General features: G+C 44.1%; 1 protein-coding gene across 1 annotated transcript; it reads right to left on the bottom strand.

Moving 5' to 3' along the window:
- Positions 1-212: 212 nt before the first annotated feature.
- KCNG2 (potassium voltage-gated channel modifier subfamily G member 2) lies at positions 213-25,194 on the bottom strand (the record flags this gene model as incomplete). The annotated part of the gene is made up of 2 exons (XM_082015512.1): positions 213-1,025; positions 24,439-25,194. 2 exons carry the CDS (start codon positions 25,192-25,194, stop codon positions 213-215), a joined length of 1,569 nt encoding a protein of 522 aa, XP_081871638.1.
- Positions 25,195-25,565: the final 371 nt, after the last annotated feature.

Below are 25,565 nucleotides of genomic sequence, written 5' to 3'. Positions count from 1 at the left end.
ACAAAGCCCCTAAAAGCAATGGAGCAGAGCTGTACTTGGTAGAGTTTCTAGGGGCACTTTTCAGCAGGCCCTTAAGATCAAAAGTTGGTCTTTAGAGACAACCTCGTGTGTGCCTGCCCCTCATTTATGCAGTTCAGGAGGTTCTTCTTGCAGAACTGACCCCCCTTGTCTACTGCTGCTTGTGCTGCCAATGCATGTCTTCAGCTGTTCAGTCAACAACTTCTCTTGGCTTCCTGGTCCACTGTGGCCTGACCCTCCTGCCTGGCAGCATCCAGAGGGAATGTGACACCGAGCCCCTGTGTACTGTCACCACCTGGGAGTTTGGTGCTCTCTTCTAGCTGGCGCATCTGCCTGCTTGCTGCTCGTTGCTGCTGCTCCTTCAGCTCACTGTATGAACGGGAAAAGGTGTGAAAGATGGACGTGACTGGGAAAGCCATCAGCAAAATCCCACTCAAGATACTGCTCAGGGCCACCACCTGTCCGGGGATGCTACGAGGCACCATGTCCCCGTAGCCAACAGTTGTCATGGAGATGACAGCCCACCAGTAACTGGTGGGGACGCTTGTGAATTCTTGCTTGGCTCCCAGTTCGCTCTCAGCCAAGTACACCAGTGGCGAGAAGAGGGCCATGGCGACGCAAAGGAAGAGCAGGAGGAGGCCGAACTCCCTGGTGCACCGGCGCACGGTGAGCCCCAGCGTCTGCAGCCCCAGCGAGTGCCGTGCCAATCTCATCACGTACAGGATGCGCAGAGCCCGCAGGAAGCGCAGCACCAGACCCACTCGTTCCAGGTACTTGTTCCCAGCTCCCCCACCGGGCTTGCTGCTGTTTTTCGTGGAGACCATATCCACAATGAGAGAGATATAGAAAGGCAAGATGGCCAGGATGTCGATGATGTTGAGCGGGGTTTTCAGGAAAGCACACTTGTTCTCCGCCTGGATGGATCGCAGCAGGAACTCAAATGAAAACCACGCCACGCACACTGTCTCCAGCACAAAGATGTCATAGCACTTCCGTGAGCATTCGCCCTGGGGACAGGAGGAGTGGGAAACACAGAAAAGGGAGAAGAAAAAGGATTAGCCAGGGAGCTAACCAAAGAAACAGAGAGTGGCAATTCTTAAAGGAAAATGCCACATGAAAGCTGTATGAATTGTGAGCTACCAAGGTAAAATCATCGCTGCTAAGAGCAGCTGGAATGGATGACTAAAACCAGAGCTACTAGCTACATGTTTGGCTGCAGGACAGGTCAACAGTGCTCAGGAGTAACCCGAAGCTGCCAAGAATTTGGTGTGATGGTATTAGCTGTCAGCCAGACAGCCCACTGCTGAAAGGCCAGTGGCAACATCTCATTTCTAACCAAGTCTTTAACACCCTTTAGAAAGGATTAGTATAGGATTCATGGATCTTAATAAATGGGTGATCCCTCCCTCCCTTCCTGATCAATAATAAATTGCTTATAAATGGCTCATAAATACCTACAGCATTTTATGTTATGCACTTTATGCTTGGAGCCATCTATAATCTATTATTCACAGAATATAGAATATTTTTTTATATTCCAGTGAACATTTATTAATACACTAGCCCTGTGGCAAAAAAGCTTATATAAAGTACTGATAAATGTAAGTATTTCTAAAAGAAAAAGTAGCACAAGACTAGAGGGAGGGTCCAGAGAGATAAGCATTTTCAATTACCTCACCTGTAACAACTAATCACCACGATGCCCTCCCCAAGCTTTCTAAGGCACTGGAAGAGGTGCTCTTCCCTGCAGGCTCACTTAGTGGAAAATATAGAGAACTCCAGTTCTTCATTACGATGCCTGCAAACAGGCCAGCCTTGGCACATTGGAGCAACAATAATGCTGGTGAAGGCTGCTCTTTGATTGTCAATTCAACGGCACAAATACGATGGCAATTCTCTGCTACATCACTGTTAGTAACTCCAGCTGAATAATAATCAGCTTTAAATAAAAAGATTTTGATGTGGACAATTATAGGGCTAGTGCTGTTTCCTCTGTAAATGCTTATATAAAAGTGTTAATGCTCTAGGGGCTTTGAGTGGAAGGCAAGTGTATATTTATTTGAGGGAAGTGTATATTCGGTGAACCAGTTTTACTCTGAACAGTTCATGAAAACTCGTGTAAGCATGTAGGAGTCCACCCCATGGTAGTGGGGTCTGTGACTCCCACTGGATGCAACAGGTATTAGGTACCAATGTAAAACCTTGTTTTGCTCTCCTATGCTAAATTATAGCAATAAAATATCACTCGAGTGGTGAGGCTGTGTCAAACTGGCCCCCGTATCACCACTGGAGAAGTGGAGAACCTGGCACATCTATAAACAGTTCTGCCCACACGCTCACCACAGGTGTCTTTTGCTAGGCAGAGATGAGGAAATTTTTACTGCACAGCACCATATCCTAACTTCATCCCTCTCTCAGTGTTCATGCACAGTTTTTCCCTGTTGTGAAAGAAAACAGCAAAGGAGTGATAACACTTTTGCCCTCTTCATAACAACAGTGTTCCCCAAAATGTGGGGGAGTAACTGGATACACTTTTCAAGGGCTGCTGCCTTGCCGGCACCAAAAGCAGTGTCGTCAGATTGAGTATAAAGCCTTGTCTTACCTCAATATGGCAACCAAAATGCTGAGGCACTCTCCCCATTTCACACTTCAGAAGAGATTGATCCAATGATGAAAGAGATTTCAATAGGAAAAAAAAGTGTGAAAATGAATCCTCAGAGCTGGTGTTTATGGTCCTTGTATTAAACATGGTGAAAGGTTGTAGTGCCTTCTATTTGTAGATTTCTTTTGTATTACACTTTCAGTTGGCATATGTTATACCTCCCGTTGTTTCCCAGGGGTCATGCTGGTATGGGGAGAAAAATTACTTGTCCCATTGAAATTGCTGTCAAGATCTTAAGCGTATTGCAGAGAGGAAGGATAACCTTGTTTTACTAGTGCAGTAGCTCAGATAGATAGCCTGTCTTTAACTTCCTAATTTTGATAGGTGTGAAGACTAGAAGGAGCTTAATTTATAACTGCCTCACCAAACTAATTTGGTCATAAATAAATATTTTTGTCATAATCATGGAATCATAGAATCATAGAATGGTTTGGGTTGGACAGGACCATAAAGATCATCTAGTTCCAACCCCCATGCCATGGGCAGGGACAGCTTCCACTAGACCAGGTTGTTCAAAGTCCCATCCAAAGCCTTGAACACTTCCAGGGATGGGGCATGCACAAGTTCTCTGGGCAACCTGTTCCACCCTCATAGTGAAGAATTTCTTCCTCATATCTAGTCAAAATCTACTATCTTTTAGTTTAAAGCCATTACCCCTTGTCCTACTGCAACAGGCGCTGCTAAAACGTCTGTCTCCTTCTTTCTTATATAAGCTCCCTTTAAGTACAGAAAGACTGCAATAAGGTCTCCCCAGAGCCTTCTCTTCTCCAGGCTGAACAACCCCAACTCTCTCAGCCTGTCTTCATAGGAGAGGTACTCCAGCCCTTTGATCACCTTCATGGCCCTCCTCTGAACCTGCTCCAACAGGTCCATGTCCCTCTTATGTTGGGGGCCCCAAAGCTGAATGCAGGACTGCAGGTGGGGTTTCATGAGAGTGGAGTAGAGGAGGAGAATCACCTCCCTTGCCTGCTGGCCACACTGCTTTTGATGTAGCCCAGGACACAGTTGGCCTTCTGGGCTGCCAAATACACATTGCTGGGTCACGTTGAGCTTCTCTCCAGCCAACATCCCCACGTCCTTCTCCACAGGGCTGCTCTTGATCCATTCTCTGCCCAGCCTATATTTGTGCTTGGGATTGCCCCAAGCCATGTGCAGGACCTTGCACTTGGCCTTGTTGAACTTCATGAGGTTTGCACCAGCCCATCTCTCAAGCCTGTCAAGGTTCCTCTGGATGGCATCTTTTCCCTCCAGTGTGTCTTGTTTATTCCCCATGCTACATGTGTTTGCATAGAGGCATTTAAGTTGGGCCCCCAGCAAAGGTGACTTACTGGTTGGAGTGGCTGGAATTCCTTTGTGGTGCTCTTCAGGTGCTCTCCTGCTGGCTCGTGATGCTTCTCCAGGTTCTGGGCATCTATTGCTGGCACAGGCAATAGAGTGCCTGAGTCAAAGTGGGATGGATTGAGGTTCCCCTCCCCTGGCAACTTTAGTTTAAAGCCCTTTTCACCAGCTTGGCAAGCATGTGACTGAAGATGCTCTTCCCCTTCTCTGACAGATGGACCCCATCAGCCCCCAGTAGACCAGGTTTCTCAAAGCAAGTCTCATGGTCTAAGTAGCCGAACCCTTGGCTGTGGCACCAGTCCTGTAACCATTTGTTGATTTGACAGATTTGATTGGCCCTTTCAGTCATAACACATGGGAAAAACATATTGTTTTTAGGGGCTTGGTTCCTATCACAGAACAATTAAGCTGTCAGGCTCTCTCATAAGATACAGAACCAAGATGCTTTCGTACCAGGGCATAAATCTGGCTCTGTTGGCTCACAAAGTCAGTGGAAGGACTGTCTGTGCCACTGCAACTTCTCACCTTATTACCAAGAAACTAGCCATCAGACTGATACTGTCCCAAAGCCCTGCTGCCTGGGAATCTCTCATCAGGATATGCTCAATCTCACACCTAAGGGCAATGGTTGCAGGTGATTTGCAGCTCCTGATACCTTGTATGTGCAGGAAAGGATCAGGATGAGACGTCAGGAAGACAACCCATAGATGAATAGCTATGGCTTGAGCAAAGCAGCTGCGATGGCAAGAAGGAAAAAACGCCAATGTGCAAATTTGCTGTCCCTGAAAGGAGACAGGAGACTGCCTGGACCACCACATATAGAAACCAAGATGTAGCTTGCCTTAAGAGACCTACCTGGCAGGAAGCATTCTGGATTCTGATGTGCATGTATATAATTTTCATGCCATTAAAAGTTTAAGGAAAGTCATTGAAGCCTATGGAGAATTTAGCCTTGGAATAGACCTACAAAGACATTAAGGCATTTAATAGCTAATTTGGCACTTAATTCCCCCAGCGCACTTCATTTAGTGCATAAGGAAAGGAAACTCTCCAAAGTCCTTCTGCGTATGAGTTTTGGTGCGGGAGCAAACAGGAGTGAAAATTGTTCCTCAATAACGGACTACCAGTGGAGATGACTTTTGGAAGACTCTATCTGCCCTCCCACACTCTCATATGTTTATCCTGTGTAGGTTCACAAACCTACAGCTTTGCTATTTATGTCTCAAATCTTCCCGCAGAACTGCATCAAAAACGCAAGCGCAGGAGGAACTTGGCAACCTTTGCTCAGCTGCGCACGAGAGGGTTGGCAGTATCTGAAGCTCGGGTCGTCCAACACAGCAGAATCAAGCCGGCACCTTTGCCCATCACTGTCACGGACAGCTGAAATGTACTCCATCCGGAGCTGATGGTGGGCTCTGGCTTTTCTCTGCTCTTCCTGCTACCGTAGCTGACAGCTAACATCGTGAATGCTGAAATGTTTACTTTCAGTAGAGTGGAGTGATAATGCTCTGCTAGACGGAGTTTGTTTTAATGAGATGAAACAATCCCCTCTTTTAGCTAATGCGTAATTACCTTCAGCGAAGTGCTAGTCTTTCTCAGTATCGTTATTAACTTATTGCAATCTGAACAGGCCAGGCTCTGTCTGAAGGCTGTCCTGAGAATAAGAGGGTCTGAACAGCCTTTTAGAAAACAGACTTGTGTGTCAATTAACCTGCCAGAGGCCTTTTTTTCACTAATTAAATGTCTTCCTGTCTCCTGGACCATGTTTCGATATCATCTAGGTATGACCTATTATTATCCTCACACGAAATCAAAAACGGTAATAGCAAAAACATGCTTCATGCTCTTTGCGCTTTGCTTCTTTCAGCTGCAGCTGCTTTTCCTTGCAGTTTTTTCCCCTTGATTACAGCATTGTAAAAAAAAAAAGGCAATTTTTCTCTTTCTAAAACTTTTAACTATGTATTTGAGTCCAACCGGATGCTGTAACACTGCTTAGCATTTTGAGGGTTTTTTTCCATTCAAGAAAACAAAACAAGAATGTGCAGAAAGACACACACACTGATGGAAAAAAGCGACCAAGCATTAATCAGCCATTGGAATAAGAGAAAGAGCAAGTCCTAACAGAATAGGATAACATCGTGCCTAAAATAGGTCTGTATCAAATCCGTACGTTCTCAAAAAAGATCAAGTTATGCCAACTCATGGCCATAAACAACTACATACGCTTTTTACTTTTTGTAAGCGAAACAGCAGCTCTCATACTAACTAACCAGATTTCTTCATCTTGTAATCTAACGAATACATTTTTATGATTACATTTTCACATCTAGTTTTATGAAACTGGGCCGTAGGAAAACATTTTTTAAATTTTCATAACCATTTGATTTCTTTTTGTCTTTTAGATGTCTAAACAAAAAACAGCATGAATGGCAATCACAGAGGACATCCCCATTGCACTTTTCCAGTATTAAAAAAATGACGTTCTTTTTTTTTTTAATGTGCATATAACCACGCCATTAAATAAACAATTCCTTAGGCTTTTCATTACAAAAAGCAGTGGTATAATAAAAATATATGGAAACAGTTGCCTTTACAAGATGTATATGTTTATTTATCTGTGTACATGTGTTTCTTTCAAACAGCAAGTAGATTTTTTTTTCCTGTGCAGAAATTACTTGAGTACGGGGAAATACCCGCAGTTGCACAGAATTTCCGGGGCATATACTAATGCCAACTCAGGGCACAGGCAAAGAAAAGAAGGTCTCAGTGGGTAATGCTATGCAGTCAAATTAAAGTGAATCTCCTTCACTGGGGTTTATAGAAATTTGCTGTCAAAACGCCAACTGCAGTATCTTTCTTCTGGAGAAACATTTTCTTTGCCAAAGGTTCCTTTGGCAAAAGGAAAATTACAGAAAGAAAAGCCCGTGTCACTGGAGTTCAAATCCATCTGTCCTCATTGCTCTGTATAGTCTGTCTAAAAATTGCGGGCATCTTTCAGAAACGCTTTTGTTTGGCTTGCAGGGTCTCTTTCAGTGGTACTTCCCTGTACCGTGCCTCAGAAAAATTCTCCACTGTGTGTGTTGTGCGACATCTTGACCCTGCCTTTGTCCTCTGGTCTCCTGAGAAGAAATTCTGACTCTCCTCTAGATTCTTGCAGGCTTTGACGCCATCACCCCCCGCCGGCATTAGAAGATGTCAAAAGCCAGATCACCTCTGACCACCTCAGTTCTTGTGTTGCTTTGCACACACGTTTTTGTATGGTCAGCAGCTCTGCAGCACTTTCAAGAGGAAGTTTCAACTCTGCCCGCTTCACCCCTATAGTGAAGATTTCCCTCTTTGTTAAATGCATTAAGGAAAAAAACAAAACCCAAACATGAGAGGCATTGCATACAAAAATCCTTACATAAGCTTTAAAATCATGACATTTCTAAAATGACATTTTGGTTCTCTTCCACTTGTCCCTTGTTACTTGAACCTTTTGGGTCATGTATTTCAAGTGTTTCTCCGTGCACATTAGATGAAACTCTTTCTTAACAAAAATGTGGAACTTGAAATTCTGACGTAACCAAGGTCTCAGCACCAGAGATCAGCATTAAGGGACCTGCAGACAAAGTCCCTGAGGCTGCTGCCCTCAGCCTGGATGCAGTGCTGCACAGAGCGAGACAGTCCCCAGCCCGGTGGCTTAGGGTGCACCCCTCGGATTTGGCTGTGAGGCTGAGCCCCTTGTTCCAGTGAACGTCTGCAGTGAGATTGAGAGGAGAGACCCCCCACTTCCAATTATTCAGCACCCAGACACTTGGAGCACTTGCCTGGCTGGGGAGGGACCCAGCTCCTGCTCCAAAGCAAGCAGGGTGGAAGCCTGCACCTGGCTCTGTCCCAGCCTGCGGGAGCACCTGGAGCACCGGCTGCTGGGCCACCGCCCTCTCTCGTCCCAGGCATCACTGTGAAATGAAGAAGCCTGCGCTGAGAAAAATTCCAGCAAAACAGCAACATTCCCAGAAACGTGCCTCCCCAACAAAACCCGAGGATTTTGCTCACACTGGCACTTTCCGATGAAAAGCAATTTTCTGAAAAAAAGTGATTTTCTGATGAAAGCATCCAGTGAATTTTCACGTTAACGATGAGGGCATGACTCTTGCAATGTGACCTGCTGTTGGAAGGGCAGCATCACACCCTGCCCTCGCGCGCAGGCACGCTCCCCTCGCCACTGACCACCTACAGACTTGGTGATTGTGATTCAGTACATCATCTGCCATCAAAGCTAGGGTCAGGCTGAACTTGCAGCCAGCCTGCTCTGAGCATTTCTTGTGCTCCTGAGCAAAGATGATTCAGTTGCTGCACACTCTGTCCTCAAAGCTGGCTGGCTGTGAATTCAAAGTAATGGTTTCTGTTTTTAAAGCTGCCAAGGGGCCATGAAAGAGCCCGCTGCTTCTTGCTGTACTCACTTCGATCTCCAACTACAGCTTAGTTCATGTTTCATCTTCAGCCCAGCTGCTAGAAAAGGTAATCAGAGCCTTGCCTTCCCTGGGTAGGGTTGTCACTAACGGTTTGCAGTCATATTATGAACACAAGATAGCTCTTGTACAATTGTTCCTGTACAACAAAGAGAAAGGACAAGGAGGTGGGCAGGAGCTAGACCTACTTTAGACTTATCTCGCTGGATTTCCTTTGATGCCAAGACAGCACAGTCCCAAATCACCTTTCAAAACGTCTCAGCCTGCCATTTTTATTCTGACAGTGAAGCTTCAACTAAACATGGAACACCAACAGGAACAAGGGAGATGCCAAAAGACTATGGTGACTGCTAGGGAAGGTAACTTCAGGGTGTGCTAAAACCCACAGCCAGCATCTAATGAGCTTGTAAAATTACACGTCCTGCTATTCAGTTGCAGTCACGTAGCCGAGGGGTTACTGAGGTACAGCTACCTGCACATGCTTTGCATTTCTGTCTCAAAGTGCTCTTCTGACATGCAACTATGAAGCCAAATGGCTATGTTCATGAAAAGCTCAGAAGAGGGTCTGGGAGTCAATGGGAGGGAAGAGAAGACCATGTGCATGAGGAGTTTACCGGTGCACCGTGGTAGCCTATGACCATCCTCGCAGAATTAAACAGGCGGGAGGCACCGATGGCACTCGTGATCCAGGAGAGTGCAGAGGGAACCGCCTGTTTCCTCCAGTTACCCTGCCCAGTCCACAAGCAGCTTGCTGCTTTGGGCCATCTCAGCCCCAAACTGCATGACGAAAATTAGATACTGTAGGTAGTACTTGGGTTTCTAAGCCATAAATACTAAGCCTTCAGATCTGTTTTAACTGTCGCCTTTTTTCCTGCAAATGCCGTAGATGTCTTAACAGCTGTACTCTGACTGCGTGGATTTGGCGTATATATCTGCATTGTGGAGAAAGACACAGACACAGGGGATTTGATCATCTACCTACCAGGCAAGACTATTGTGGCAAGACTATTGTTGCAATCCTAAGGCCGTCCTCCATTTCCCTGCCTCCTTCATTTACTGTCTCTGCCGCATGCAGATACATTCTTCAGTCCACTGTCCTGCTTTTTTTTGCCCCAGTAGAGTTGCTGGGAAGAATGGAAAGCAGGTAAGTAGTACTACAGATGCACAAAATGCCCTCTCATTAACACTGTCTTCTCAACCAGCTTTTCTCACACCTGCATCCACTTTTAGCACACACTTCTCCAAAAGCAACAGTATTTGTTAGAGAGAAACAAATGTTATCCGGCTCTACTTTATGGAAAGCAACGAAAAGCTAGAATCTTCAAGAAGCAAGAAACATATAAAGAATAAAAAAGACCATAAATACCTATGAAACAGAACACCATCAACTTGCCTGATTTTCAGATGACTATCAGGAACAGTACAGTGCCTCACCCGGAGAGGCTGGGGGGGATGTAAAGACATCTAACATCTTAAAACTCCTCAGACTCTGTGACTGCAGCTGGGACTAACTTGAGGGAACAGTATGCTCTCCAGCAGCCATCTGCTGCTATCTCCCAGTCTGATCATACCACACACCAGGAGAGAGGGACTACTGTAACTTGAGGAGTGATGTACCCTGGGTAACATTTTCTTTGAGGATACTTCTTAAGGCTCTGCTGCATTCTCACTGTCTAGTGACCTCCTCATGGGCTAGTATTCCCTTCACTTTGTATTTCTTTGGTTTTCTTGTGTTTGTAATCTGCTTCACTACAGTGAGTACACACAGCTTCTCACAGCTTGCGATTTTCATCCTTGAAAGAAGCCTTGACGTCAATTCCTTCTTGCCTACCAAATACACACATGCAAAACAACCAACACTTGGATTTGGAGCTCGCTGATAGGTCCCAATATATAAGCGAAGGACTCGATTCATTCAAGAACCCGTGTTCAATAAGGATGATTCAAACTGGAACGATTTGGGAGAAGAACCCAAGGTTACTGGGATGGCTAGTGCAATAGAAAACCTATCTTAAAAGCCGTCAATTAAATGCACTTAACTTGTTTACCATGATCAAATGAAGGCAGAGAAGAGACATGTTTGCTGTCTATAAATAAACCAAGGGGATGAAGAGAAGCACTATTTAATGGTGTGGTCAGATGTTCTCATTCAGGTCTGTCTGGAGGTGCTGAAAGTACTGCTATCTCCATCTACTACCTTGCTGTTTACAATCCCCAGATCATCCCACTGAATGGGACATAACAATCGTTCCTTAATCCTCTTCAGTGCAAAGTCAAACAGGGTTACGCACTGGTTGGTTATGCTACAACAGCTGACTTCTTTGTTCAGTAGTGGCTGGGAAGGGCAACACCGTCGGCTAAGTTAACGGCAATCAGCAGGTGAGGTCGGAGTGGGAAGGAGAGGGACCTAACATGCTCAGCTTGCACTAGCTGTTTGCAAAGTCAACCCATGACTAATTGAAAGGACGGCGTTGGCAGGAGAAGAAATAGCTACACTAGCTTTCAGATCTGGACCTTAAAAGACACATGAGGTTCCAAAAGAGCCCCCTTGAAAGAACAGGGAAGGCCAGAGACCTTTTAAGATTAAGCTTCTCAGTTTCTGGAAGTGGTGGTGTGATGTGGTACCCATGACAATGGGGGACTGCACTCACCTCAGAGGACCCCACCAAATCCTACCTTCCTGTAATGTTCAACTAGCAAAGGAAATGGTGCGCTTGATGCTATTGGAGCTGGGCCTCGGGGGGTCTGAGATCCCTACCTGGCTTGTCCACAGCTTTTGTCCAGGTATGTCCATAAGGTGCAAATAGGCTCTAAATAATAGATAATTAGAACCTGTATGTACAAGAATCGGTTCACTGCCATTTGTTTGAACAAATATTCTGACTCAAAACACTGGTTAGTTGTATCTGGGGCCTGCTTTGGCAATTTTACAATATCTCAGTGCCATTTGGAAATTGTCTGAAGACAAACAGCTACACAAGAAGACACAGGTCCACGAGAACCTATATATGAAACTCATGAACTCCCACAGCATTTGAGGCAGAATTTCACAGGCCACTGCCCATATGGCTTGCTTGCTAGCAGATTTGCTCTGCTGCAGACCCCCTTCTGTGCAAAAAATGCATGGGCGACACGGCAGTCTAGGTGTGTCCACGGCTCCCACACAGCCTGCTGTGCCTGGGCCAGGCACGACGCACAGAGCCTGACCTCAGGGGGCTGCTCAGCGCACAGCATTTGTCCATCAGAGTCACTGCCATGGGCAGAGGCAGTAACACAGGAAAAAGAATGACAATTTCACCAAGCAATGGTGTCCTCCAAAGATCAGCTTCACTTTGGAAACACTGATGTTCTTAGTGTTTCTGAGTAAAAATTACCTTGGAATTGTCTATTTCCAGAATGTTTTTCTTGGTTTTGGCCCACTTTTTCACTGAAATTCAAAGCAAAAAAAGCCCAACAGAATAATTAAACACCAGAATCCTCCTTGCTGACAAGTGTCCCCCTCTCCCCCTGCTTTCACATGAACTAGAAATCTTCCTCTTCAGCCCAGTCTCTTCTAGCTCTGATAGAGGCATCGTATCCCCCGAGGCTTAGAAACTACAATGCTTTTTTAAAAAATCCATTCTCTGTAAACCTAAGCAAATGCTTGATCCTGAGCTTTTACGTGAAGAAGCCCAGTTACCTTGCAAATTAGCAAATCTCTTGATTTCTGGAGAATAATCCTAGCTTGTAATTTCTATCCTAGTGCTCTGAAAACAAGACATACTCAGCTATTGCTTGAGAAAACTTGAGCAATGGCACTTGGCACTTAAAACACACCTGCTTCTCATAAACATGGCAGGACTGCAAAAATAAAGATGGGGGTTATCTCCCGTAAGTGGCAGCATAAATCAAAACACTGCAGAACCAGAGAGGGGCTGAGTCCTCGCCAAGGGCGCTTATGTGCAGTTGGAACAGTTTCCCCACGGAATGACGACATGTAGACACAACATTTTCCGCTGAAAGGATGAGCCCAAGACAGACAGGGCTGTGTTACAAAGCGGTGGCATTCCCAACGCTTTCACACCTACCCAACACCTGGGAAAAGATGATGCTGTGGTGGCAGCTGGCTGTGCTCACAGATACATGCAGATGCACAGGGTCTAGAGCTGTGGTCTTCCTAAACCCAGCGTCCTCTTGTCTTCTTCTTTGCCTCAAGCTTGTCTCACATGAAAAAAGAATCTCAGTCTTGTTCTCTTTCTCTCTCATTGTATTAAAAAGAAAACTGATTCTTAATAGCATTTTAAAGCATATTTTCCCTCTTATTTCCCGCAGTTTTCCCCTTCTTTCAATCCCTGTTGTAGAGGCTCTTCTCCTCTTGCCTCACTGCTGGTTCTATTTTACTGACCCACATTAGTTTTACTGGTTCCTGCAACACTTTGACCTGATATAAAAGTTGGGACTGTCTGTTTTTTCGCTTGGAGGAAAGGAGGACAGAGTCAAACTTACTCTTTTCCTCCTATATTTTTTTCCAAACCTATTTTTTACCCCCCTTCCTTTATCCTATTATCTGAAAGCAAGTGAAGGATTTGCCTGTGTTGCCTGTGGGTAGATTTGCTCTCCTGCTGGTAGCGGCTCCGTCGCAGCTGGCAGTCTGCTACTGCACTGCCCTCGCACTAAAATGCTGTAAGCGGTACTGCTGCACTTGCAAAGTGGATGAATCTTTGCAGGGTGGATCTGACCACTGCGAAACCCTGCACTCTCCCATATTCCCTCTTTCTGCTCAAGGCAACAGTAACAGTGTTTTCTGTGACAGCAGAGCAGCATATAAGAACTGTGCGACTTGACTTACCTTAAATTAGCCAATATTTCTACTGCGTACAAAGGCAGCTAGCTGTGGGAGAAAATATCCACAGCTTCTGCCTACAGACATTCAGTGCGTGGACCTTTCAGGAGGGTGCTGCAATATCTGTTCTGCCATCATCTCTACCCAGTGCAGCGTGTGCCAAGTTTCCAACACAGCTCAGGATGTATTGGATGGCTGGGACCTTCACGCTATTCTCTTGTATTTCCAGGCTTCGAAAACGAGCTGGAACAGAGGGGAAGCGGGGGGGGGAGGAAGGGGGGTGTCCGTATGTCTCTCTGTGTGTGCCTCCCTGGGACGGTGAGGGTACGAGGGCCCTGCTGGTGGATGGCCAGAGGGCTGGGCTGGCATATACCCTGGTTAACAGCCCGTTCTGGCTGAGGCATCCGGCTCGTGAGTGACCTGCAAGCTCGACTCTGAACGGCAGCGAACACTGGGGCTAAGCCCTGCCGATAACGTGTCTTGGCCCCTGGAGCACCCCCACAACACAGCCAGCCCTGGACAAGATACCTTGGTCAGGATGCTGCCTTGACGGGGCCAGACTCATCCCACGTCGCTGCTCTTCAGAAAGCTTCCAGGCTTCTGGGCTTTTCTGGCTTACCCTTAGAAAATCCAACAACCTTGTAGTTTTCTCCCAGTCCTTTCCTAAGCCTTTGTTAAAAACCTATTGCAAAATTTTTTTAAACTTTTTTTTTTCATTTATATATACCACTCCTCTAATTTGTCTTGAATCTAAATGTCTCCATGGACACTGCAAAGTCCTCAATTTCAAACATGTCTATATTTCATCTCAATCACCACATTTTAAGCAATGAAAATATAAGCATTTATAAAGTTAAATGATTTAATGCAATTTTTCTAAGTGCTGTACACATGAATCATCTCATTACCTCAGCCTAGCTATACGAGGTCTAGCCAAATGTAAATCTGGTTGCTTTCTTTCATTCCAAACCTCCAGAATTGGTAGCGACATAACCTAGAGCTCTGAAATGAAATTTCCAGATGATATTTTTATTACAAATAAATGAAAGATTTCTCTCTTTCAGAACACTAGGACAGTACTCAATAAGCCATACAGCACAAGCTCTCTTGCAAAAGGCAGTGGAGCAATCGATGGAGTAAAGAAGCTACGCTGTACCCTCAGGATATTACAAAGCAGGCTATACCGAGTAGCTGTAGTAATTTTACAAACATGACTGGAGGCCAAGCAACTATTATTGTTAGATTGCTTCAGAGACCCCCTGGATGATCTACCTGGAATTTAGGAGAATAAACTCACTGGTGATTATAAATAGTTATGGTGGTGGAACCAGAGAAATGTTAAAAGAAACCAGGCATGGAGCATGTTTTGCCAGGTGAGACACATTGCACCAAACATAAACCAGTTAACAACGTGACAAAGTTACCATTGCTTTTATGGAAGAGTCTTAGCTGTTAATTATTTATCACTAATGTTATATTGCAGCATATTTATACAATATTTAAAAGAAGACCTGAGCCTGCTATTTATTCATGAGAAGATATTCTGTAGACTGAAAGAGTTCATTAGCACAGCACAAGGTTATTAACAAGTCAACAGGAATTTTATCTTACCAACTCTTGCCTCATCCCCAAGCTAACAGTGCAGAGAAATACCCTCTCTCTTTTATGACTTCTAAGCCTAAAACACTGCAGAGATTCTCAGGTGGTTCCCAAAGTTTATCCTGTAACCTACTATCCTCAGAATCTTCCAGGGCAGCTCCTTGTCCCTTAAGGATTTACCTCTTTACTTGGGAAAAGCGACTTGGGAAAAGACGCTGCAGTGGGACCCAAAGGTGGTAAGAGCCGTGGCATGCACAGCTCAGGTGGTAACTTTGCTGAGATGGGGAATTTTGGGCAGAGGGTCTGCAGGCTCGCTGTGGGACTCTTGTGCAAACTTGTTCCACAGTGCTGTGTCCCCACTCCTCAATCTAAAGGCAACTCTTAGTGAAAGAAAATACAACGTTCCTCCTAACCCTCCTGATAAAACAGAGAAAGATTTTCTTACTGGGACCATGTTTCCTTTACCATCTCTTGAAGGAGCTGACACGACAGAACAACTAGGTATGTCTGCTAAAGTTTAAATAGCTTCAATCAAGCAGGAAGGCTGGATTATTTTTTTTTCCAGAGGAGGAAGGACTGCAGAAAGTAATTTTTTTCTTTTTCTTTTTTTTTTCTCAAGACGAGCAAGCAAGCCAAGGAGAAGAAACGGTCAGAGCTCTCCAAAAGTAGCCATGACAACATGTTATCCAGCACTCTGTCCACACAACTGATATCAAGAATAACCAATTATTCCTTCAAACATTTTCTATTCATTAGCAGCTTAAAGTAGCCTTGGAAAGGGGAAGGGCTGCCTCTGAAAAGAGTTGGCAGAGCTGGCACACGGTGTGCTGTGTGGGCAGGGGGTCTCCAGGCAGCTGGAGTCCTGGGCAGTGGTGGGCAGAGCAGGTGCAGTGGGCAGCGTGTTGTGCAGCAGCGATGCCGAGGACTCACAGCACCAAACGCGTTTCCCTAGCAGGTGAATACAAGAATCCTGAACTCGGTAAACTAAACCGATAGAGAGATGCTCTAACGCTAACAGCTGGATTTGGACAACCAGTAAAGGAAAGACTTAGATTCAGATACACAAAAGAAAGATTAATACATGTATTTCTTTTACATTAAGGACTATAACATTCAGAACGTTCAGAGACAAGCACAGTTCCCAGCAAAATGATCACAGGACACGATCACCACTTCTTGATATTTGCAAAGAACATTTTGCCATAAATCTTACATTTGCAAATTCCATGGGAGTCAGATAAAAGATGCACACCACTCAAAAAACCCACGCAACTCAACATTTAAGGTTTAGATGAGCGGTGCAGAGGTTCTCGACTCTTGATTTTGAAGTTCTATGTATGACCCACAGAAGTTACATCGCTTTTATCTTTCAAACCTCACCACTTTCAACTGGTTTCAGACAAACCTGAGCTGTCTGTAAGGCAACATGCAAATTTCTCTGACCATCAGATAGGAACCGGGCGAGAACACTATGAGGACTCAAACTTGCACTGCAGAACTTTGCAGTTACTCCTCAGTTTTGGACTCTAAGGATATCATACAATAATTGCACTTTGCATGAGCTAAGTTGGTCTCACTTATGAAAAAAAATAATTCCTTGTGCATTGGGTCTGGCTGAAATGGAGCTAATTTTCCCCACAGCAGTTCTCATAGTGCTATGCTTTGTATCGGTAGCTAGAAAGGTGTTGGTACCACAGCAGTGCTTTGGCTACTGCTGAGCAGTGCTCCCACAGCATCAAGCACTCCCCCCTCACCAGTACGCTGGGGATGGGCAAGATCTTGGGATCTAGATGGTGGGACATAGACAGGACGGCTGACCCAAACTGCCCACAGGGATATTCCATACCATATGACATCTGCTCAGCAATGAAAGCTAACAGAAAGGAGGAGGGAGTGGCATTTGTTATTACATTTGTCTTCTGGAGCAACCTCTACGTGTACTGAAGCCCTCCTTCTCAGGAAGTGGTTGGACATCGTCTCCTGATGGGAAGTAGAAAATAAATCTTTTGGGTTTTTTTGCTTCCACGCACGGCCTTTGCTTTTGCTTTATTAAACTGCCTTTACCTTGACCCACATTTTTTTCCCATCTTATTTTCTACACCCTGTCCTGCTGAGGAGGGGAGTGATAGAGTGGCTTGGTGGGCAGCTGGCATCCAGCCAGGGTCAACCCACTGCACCTTGCTTAGAAACCTAAGTTGCAGCCTAAGGAATGAGGAATGTGCCCTGAAGAGCAGGGTAGATGTAATTTTTATTTCTGTTATGATGATGGTCATAGACATTGTGTTTAAGACATTCTGTCCCAAAGCATTCACAGTCTAAGTGTGGGACAACACAGAACAGGTGATGAAAGTCCATAAGGCCAATTGAGCACATAAACAACAAAGCAAAATTTTGCTTGTTGCTGATGACTAAAGCTGTTCTCAAAGCTTGTAATTTGGTGTGTGTGTTACCATTTTGATCTAAGTACCATCTAAGCAGAAAACCCTTCTTTAAGCTTATGAAAGAAAACCTCACTTTTAGTTAAAAAACAGCTCTGCGGTGCTGCAAGTCCTACATCTCTTAGGCAAGGGCATGTGAATGTGAAAGTGAATGTGAATCTCATGTGTCTACAGGAACTTCCTTGTGCACAACGTTGTAGAAAAGGCACGTGACAATTGTTACGGAGTGATTTGGTCCTTCCCTGGCCTGAACTGCCCAGAGCAAACACAAAATGCAAACTAGCAATGCAGGGGACAAATACATCAGTAGATAGTTCAGATGCCATAACTGGTGATGTTGCTACAGCTCATGGTTTTTGCATTCAAACAGCAGAGCTGAGAGAATGGTATAACGAATTCTCAAATGATCCCCAGGGAAATTAGTTAGTCAAATTCCCCAAGATTCTTTTTATAAAAAGTCACCCTCGGTGCCTGTATACTATAAATAGTTATCTGTAATATCAGGAGGGAGATTTTTTTAAATACATGTTTTATGTTGACTGTGTTGTAATTTCTAGAACAGTTTATTCCACAAAGAAAGGAAAAACACAAGCTGCAATTTTATTAAGACTTTCATTCATGAAAACAAATCATCTATGCATCACATAAACACGTGGCTCTAAGTTAAAATCAAGAAGGTCTCAGTATCACATACAGAAAAACTGATGAACAGTCACAAAAGAGAGAAAGCGCTAAAAACAAGCTCTCTAGGAATGAAAAGCTTCATTCCACAATCTCAAGCAGGGTGACATCTTAGGGCAGAAAGCACCAACAATAACTACTGTTTTACTCCTTTACATTACTTTTCACTGAAATAAGTAAATTATTTAATGTAAAAATAACAGTTTCCCCACCCAGAAGTACCTCAAACTGCAAGAGTTCTGAGACAAGATGGTATCATTCATTCAACAAAATGTTTAGTGTTTCTGACACTCTGAGGCCCTGAATACCTATATTTCTTTCTGTTTAGCTACCTAAAAAATTAGGTAGTTTGGAGTAGGTAATTAGTATTACAAACCTAAACAAATCAATAGTTATAACCACAGAATCACAGAATGGTTGAGGTTGGATGGGACCTCTGGAGGTCATCTGGTCTAACCCCCTCCACACACTCAAACCCGGTCACTCGGTTGCCCAGGACTGTGTCAAGACAGCTTTTGAATATCCCCAAGGGTGGACACACCACAACCACCCTGGCCAACCTATGCCAGTGCTCAGTCACCCTCACAGTGAAAAAGTGTTTCCTGATGTTCAGAGGGAACCTCCTGTGCACACTCCCTCTGGTCCTGTCACTGGGGCACCACTGAGAAGAGCCTGGCTCTGTCCTCTTTCCACTCTCCCTTCAGATATTTATACACACTGATGAGATCCCCCCAGAGCCTTCTCTTCTCCAGGCTAAACAGTCCCAGCTTTCTCAGACTTTCCTCATACACGAGATGCTCCAGCCTCTTCATCATCTTCATGGCCCTTCGTTGGATTTTCTCCAGTATGCTCATATCTTTCTTGTACTGGGGAGCCCAGAACTGGACACAGGACTCCAGGTGAGGCCTCACCAGTGCTGAGCAGAGGGGAAGGAGCACCTCCATCAACCTGCTAGCCATATGTTGCCTAACACAGCCCAGAATACCAGTAGACTTCTTTGCTGCAAAGGCACATTGCTGGCTTATTTTCAACTTGGTGTCTACCAGGACCCTCAGGTCCTTTTCTACCAAGCTGCTTTTCAGCTGGGTGGCCCCCAGCATATACTTACACATGGGGTTGTTCCTTGCCATGTGCAAGACTCTGCATTTCTCTTTGCCGAACTTCTTGAGGTTCCTGTCAGCCCATTTCTCCAGGCTGTCAAGGTCATTCTGGATGGCAGCACACCCTTCTGGCCTATCAGTCACTTGCCCAAAGTTTGTGTCATCAGCAAACTTGCTGACAGTACATGCTGCCCCATCCTCTGCATCAGTAATAAAGATGTTGAACAGGACTGGACCAAGTATGGACCACTGGAGTATACCACTAGTTACTGGCCTCCAGCTAGACTTTGTGTCACTGACCACCACCCTCTGGGCCTGGCCGTTCAGCCAGTTTTCAACCAACCTCACTGCTCATCTAGCCCCTACATCAAAAGCTTGTCTATGATCATTACACAAGACTTTCTTAACCTTGTCTGAAATTACCTTTGTGTGTACCTTTGTGAAATGAAATCTTCAGTCACAAGATTGTTTAAAACGCACGTTCACAGTTTATCTATTCCCCATCCTCACCTATATGAAAGTTGAAGCACAGTGTGTAAATTAAGCTTAGAAGGTTAAATAGTTTTGGGCTTCTTTATGAGCTATTATTAACTTCATTATTTATGAGTCCCTCTCTTTGTTGTAACGTTCTTCAGCTGAAGGTTATTGAACTGTAACTTCCTATCACAGCATCTTTAATTAGACTAGCTTTTCCCAATACATTAGAAAGCACGGTGAAGAAGGAAGTACTTTCTGATCTTCTCCTGTTTTACACTGTGGTACTACAAATGACTGAGCTCCGTGGGACTCAGGCCGATAAATGCCTTTGTGAATCAGGACAAAATGCTTGATGTTAATCTCCAAGTTCACCTTTTTTCTGCGATGAGGAAGACTGTCTAACAAAAGCAAGAAGCCTTCTTCTTCAGATAGAAATGGTTGACATTTCTCTTTTCACCAAGAAAAAAATGAAGAGTCTAGTATGATGACCATCTGGCTTTCAGTTGAATTTCTCAATGCCTTTTGGTTGTTCAGTTCTTACCATGTTGTTAACGCTGTTGCTATAAGTATCCCCAACTGGTTTAAGCCTGCTATGATGTATTAGCAGCTTTCCTCAAGTCACTCGACGCCTGCCATTTGTTTAGAGAGCTGAGAAGCCCACTCAAAGTTATCATATGCCTAAAATGCTTTAAGGATACTCTATGCCTCTGGCTATTTTTATGTCTTGGAGACCATTTTTGTGGTGGTCTTGAAAGAACTCAATGATTTTGTCTCAGCAGTATTTTGCTTTAAGAGGGGACTTTTCACCATTAAATCTAGAACTTGCATAGAAATCTCCCATTCTGCAAATTTTGGAATTAAAAATTAATTATTGCTTTGTTACTTTACATGGAAGAACCTCACTCTCTTCTCAGGTTTGTTTTCTTTACACATTTGAAGTGTCCCTTTCCTGAAATTTCCAAAACCAGCTATTATGTCCATTATTGGATTGGTAGTTTTTATTTAATTTAATCAGTAAATAAAAAGCTTAATGAGAAAAAAAATCACAAGATAAAATATCTGTCCTAGTTTGGTAAGTAAAAAGTCATTTAGGACCTGATTCTGTTAGCTTTATTGATAGTTGTACAGCATCTGAAATACATGATACTACTTCCCAAAAGGAGTAACGTTCAGGATGAAGCAGGGTGACCATTAGCAAGAACAAGACAGCTACTGTACACGGGAACGCAATCCTTCCCACTCCTGCTAAAGCACTAGGGACTGCCAGTGTCATCCAGGACATCTGCAGCAGTTAATAAAGTTAGCAAAATGTATGATTGATTATTCTTCTGTATTTTGAAAGCGATAGACAAGGCACCTAAAGTAATTTCCTCACCCACTTGGTAATTACTTCTAACGTTTACGGTCCCACGCTTACATCTGCGTGAGGTCACTTACACCTCTGCAGGACATCACTGGGTGTAACGCTGGACCATTCAGATGACATCAAAGGCTTGGGGTATGAAAAATTGCTCTCCAGCATGGGCTTTTTTTTCATGATTGGTTCCTCTCTCTTTCCCTGAAGCAGTAACAGGACAGATAGGCAGCACATAAAACTTTTGTTTTCTGGAAAACGCCAGCTCAAGGAAAAGACCACTGCTTGTTAGCCAGAGTATCTACGACAGCTCCGACACAGAACCCTAATAGCAGTAATGCCAGCCAGTGAGCCTGGAAAAGGTACACGCTGAGTACGGTGCGTCCTTGAAATAATATTTACTGTTTATTTGTTCCTCAGCCAGGAGAGATGCACATACATTTTCTGTTGTTAGGAGACTGCAAAACCAAAGAGCTATCCCTGGGGACGAATCTTAAACTCAGTGCTAGGGATACAGCTCAGGATGATTAACATGACTTTGAATTCACATGAGCTCTCTTCTCTCCACACCTGTTATTTGATGAGCTGCATACATCGCTAAGCCACGTACAGGCGACACGCGAGGAGTTTGCAACCTAGGTCTCTGGTCCTACAAGGAATTCCATGTAGGCAGATGCCCGACTCCGTGCCCTGCCTCACTGAGCCGAAAAGGTCGGCGAGGGTATTCACATCCATTTGTGCAGGACCAAAACCAGTCAATGTGTGCGGCTCCCGGCATGACTAACTACGGCTCAGAGCGCTGACCTGCGTTGCTTCAGTAGCAGGCCAGGAACGTTGGGGAGAAACCGCGCTATGTAAGAAGTGACCCTTCCCCTGTCCCCTGTGCTAGAGAATCACCTTTACCTCAAACAAAATAACCAGTTCCACCCTGTCCACAGACCTCCCCTGTGCAAAGGGCAGAACAAAGCCTATTTGCAAGAGCTCTGTGCTTTTAGAATTTAAGGGCACAGAAAAACATCAGATCATTTATTATGCTCTCTGCTGTACTGCAAGCATTTCACCTTTGTAACTTGAACTGAAATCAGTAATTTACTTTTGATTGAAGTAGAGTGTGTTTAGCTGAAGACCACCTTCCAGAGCGGCACTGAGCCTTGAACTGAAAACAAAAAATACAAAATCCACTAATTCTCTTCCTAGTTTGCCCCAGTAATTAATCACCACTGGTACTAAATACTGGCACCTAGTTTCCCACACGAATTTATCAGGATTCAGCTTTTAAGCATGCATCCTTTCCCTGCTTTATTTAAAGGTCTTTTTAGATTATACAGTTCTCCTCCCCCCATAAAAACCACTTATTTGCTTAATCCACTCACCTTCCTTTTAATAATCTAAATAAACTGGAATGTTCAAATTTCTTACTGTAAGGCATTTTCTCCAGGTGTCTAATATTTATAGATTTTTTTACACCCTCTCCAATTTTTCAAAACAACATTTAAAAATATGAACGTGAGAACTGACTGCAGTATTCTAGTGTCAGTCTCACCAATGCTGCATACAGGCACAAAATCATCTTCCAGCTTCCAATCACTCCTCCCCAGCTTAGATATTCAAGGATCACATTAACCCTTCTGACTTTATGCTGCAATAGGAACTTACATGCAGTTGCTTGTACCCTAAACACCATTTAGAGTCCCATTTTGGGAATCAGACTCTCTGCTCTTGCAAGAGCGAGTCTGCGTTCATCTTTATTGTACAATTTTGCATTTGACTATGAAAATGTGCTCTTTTTAATGGCCCCAGCGTACCAAGAAATCCAGGCTTCTCTCATATCCTTCATTATCAATCTTCATTATCACCCTGCTCCACCCAGCAAATATTGTTAGCCTACTATTACGAGTCCCTATTTATGTTCAGATCACTAGTAAAAATATAAGGTGCCTAAACTCTGGTAATTCTAAAAGCAATTGTTCAGCTCTTATTTAAACCCAGGAACATCTAAATACTACATACATCTCAGTTTCTAACAGTAAAATATCACTTGTGCTTAAAATTCCTGCATACTGGAGCACTGTTGGTTAATTACACTAAAAGGCATATGTTTTGGAAATTATCTTTTTTTTTTTCATTATTAAGACAATACAGTTTTAACTAGTACCCAGTGCTACTATCCTCAAATTTTAGACCATAAAAAGCCTTTAAAACAAAGATTTTCTAATAAATCAAATATCAAACAACATACCAAATGTTTTCTCTTTTTCTCCTGGCTGCTACTGCAAGATTCTGGTTCCAAATCAAACACAGCTCAGCTGATACCTAACCCGAGAATGCCTCGCAAGCACAGGGTGGGTTTAACCGCACATGAGGCACTCAGTGAAACGCAGGGGTCTCGCTGGAGTTGCCGGACCCATTTTCCATCAGCATGCTTTTTGCTTTCAACGCTACAAAACAGCAAATGCCTCCTGTCAGGTAATGACCGCTCTCTTCCGCAAGTGGCAGTGAGCGATGAGCCGTTCAGCACCCAGGTGGTGGCACACAGGAAGGGTTCTGCTTCCAGGTGCTGAGCCTTCAGCTGAGAAGCAGAACTTGACAGGCTGAAGTAGTAGCTTCAGCCTTAGTAGCTGAAGTTCACAATCGCATTTAATGACCACGGGGCTGGAAAATAAGCCCAAACATTTAGTGTCAATCTTAGGTTTGAATTAAAATAAAAAGGCCATGAACTCTTCTAAAAGCCCACCACTCAAGCCCCCTAAATTGCATTTCAGCACCTATTTAATGAAAATGTGAATGTCCTCCTCTGTTGATCTTCAGATGAGTTCTCATTGGCCTACATACAGCTAATCCTAGGAAACTGAACTGCTTGCACAAACAAGGGACTAGACCCTTAGGAAATTTGTTAAATTAAAGAATAAACAAAATATCCATAAGACTTGATTTTCAAGGGCATGAAGCATCCACAGCTTACACATGAGAATACTAAGCATGTCTGAAAATTGGGGCATTTGCTTTGTTTCTGCTGTTAAATTGCTGCCTCAGCTTCCCTGCCCTTTATCTCACCTATAGCATAAAAATATTTCAGGTGTTTTTTTACAGTGGGGTACTGAGAGTTCATTCAAAACAGTATGTTGAAGGACCTTTAAGGAAAACCGATCTGTTAGCTCTTAACCTAACTTCAAAACATTAAGCCTCAAGCAAGGCTGATTTTTATACCCACAATAGCTAGTTTGTCATCTGGTTAGAGGTGTCAGAAAACAAATCTGTTGGGCAAAGATGTCCGCTGGCGTGAACTGGCAAAGCTGTGCTGGCAAGGCAGAGTTTGGCCCAATCTTCCCTCAGTATGAAGTGACATAACGCTTCCTGTGCTCTACCCGGCCAGCCCTCCACATCATAAACACTGAATGCAAAACCTGCATGATTGCTGGAGTGACTTTGCCCACCACCTTCCCTGAGGAGACAACAATGCAAAACACACTTTACTCTGAGAAAAGCTGCACTCACCCGATCTTCTTCTTCTCTGACATCTGGCATGGTGCTGATGCAGAGGCTGACTGCAGTGATGGCAACAAAAGAGACTGAAATACAAGCAAAGATCTTGCCGGGGATCCCTGAGTGGGGGTTCTCCACCATATCCCTGAGCTTTCGCATGTACAAACTCAATCGGCTATTGTCCTGGAAGGCACATTGCGTAGTTTCACTAAATACCATGTCCCCTTCATACAGCCTGGCCTCAGCTGCCTCCTCCTCTTTCTGTCGCAATCTCTTTTTACAGCACCACTCCAGGTGGTCCTCTTCTATCCCCCAGTACACAAGCTCCTCCTGAAAAGAAAGAGCGCACATCTCCCTGAGAAGCCTCAGTTTCCCAGCTGCCAGGAAAGTCATGATTGTCCTGAAGGCACTAGGATTACGGTCAAAAAAAAATTCATTGCAGCTAACATCATAATCATCGCAGACGTTCATGATCTCATCATAATTGTTGCAAGATTTTAGCCTCCCAAGCCTGGTCAAAGGGCAGTTCTCCAAGGTGGTCCATGGAACTTTGTATTTAATACCACCTACGTTGATGATCACAAATCTGGTCTGGTCATCCAGGCGGGCTAAGCAGCACAAGTCTTCCCCAGGGTGCAGAAGTTTGGCCTTTGTGTAGAAGAATCCTTTCTTAGTTTGCACTTCACACAAGTTTTCCAAGTTATTGAAGGAGTACGAGCTGAACTCAGGATCTGCATTCCCAGTGAGCAATGCCATTTTGTGATACATTTATTGAGTCCGTAGGGAGGTCAAGGTTACTCGAACGCCTGCATCTGGAGCTTGTCTGGATAGTCAGTCTGTAAAACAGGATTTTAAAATTACCATAAAAGTAGGGCATTGCTAGATGAAAAACAATCCTATCCTCTCAATCCCAAGAAACTTTTCTCCATGGCATTATTTTTTCCCCTATTGTAGGACTATATTTGCTTCATAGTTGCTTGGGGAAAGAACTTAAACTGCAGTAAGGTCAGAAGCCATGTTGGTACTTCTAGAGGGTTTAGTCAGTGAATGAATGGAAAAAACCCCAATGTATTATCATTTTCAGAAATTTATTTTCTAGAGGTTTGAGCTATATCCTGGACATCAATGGATACTGGAAA

This window comes from Phaethon aethereus (genome assembly GCF_964289735.1).
Source record: "Phaethon aethereus genome assembly, chromosome: 2".
Lineage (NCBI taxonomy): Eukaryota > Metazoa > Chordata > Aves > Phaethontiformes > Phaethontidae > Phaethon > Phaethon aethereus.
The sequence above is the reverse complement of the archived record's forward strand: the minus strand, read 5'-3'. Positions and strand labels throughout refer to the sequence as shown.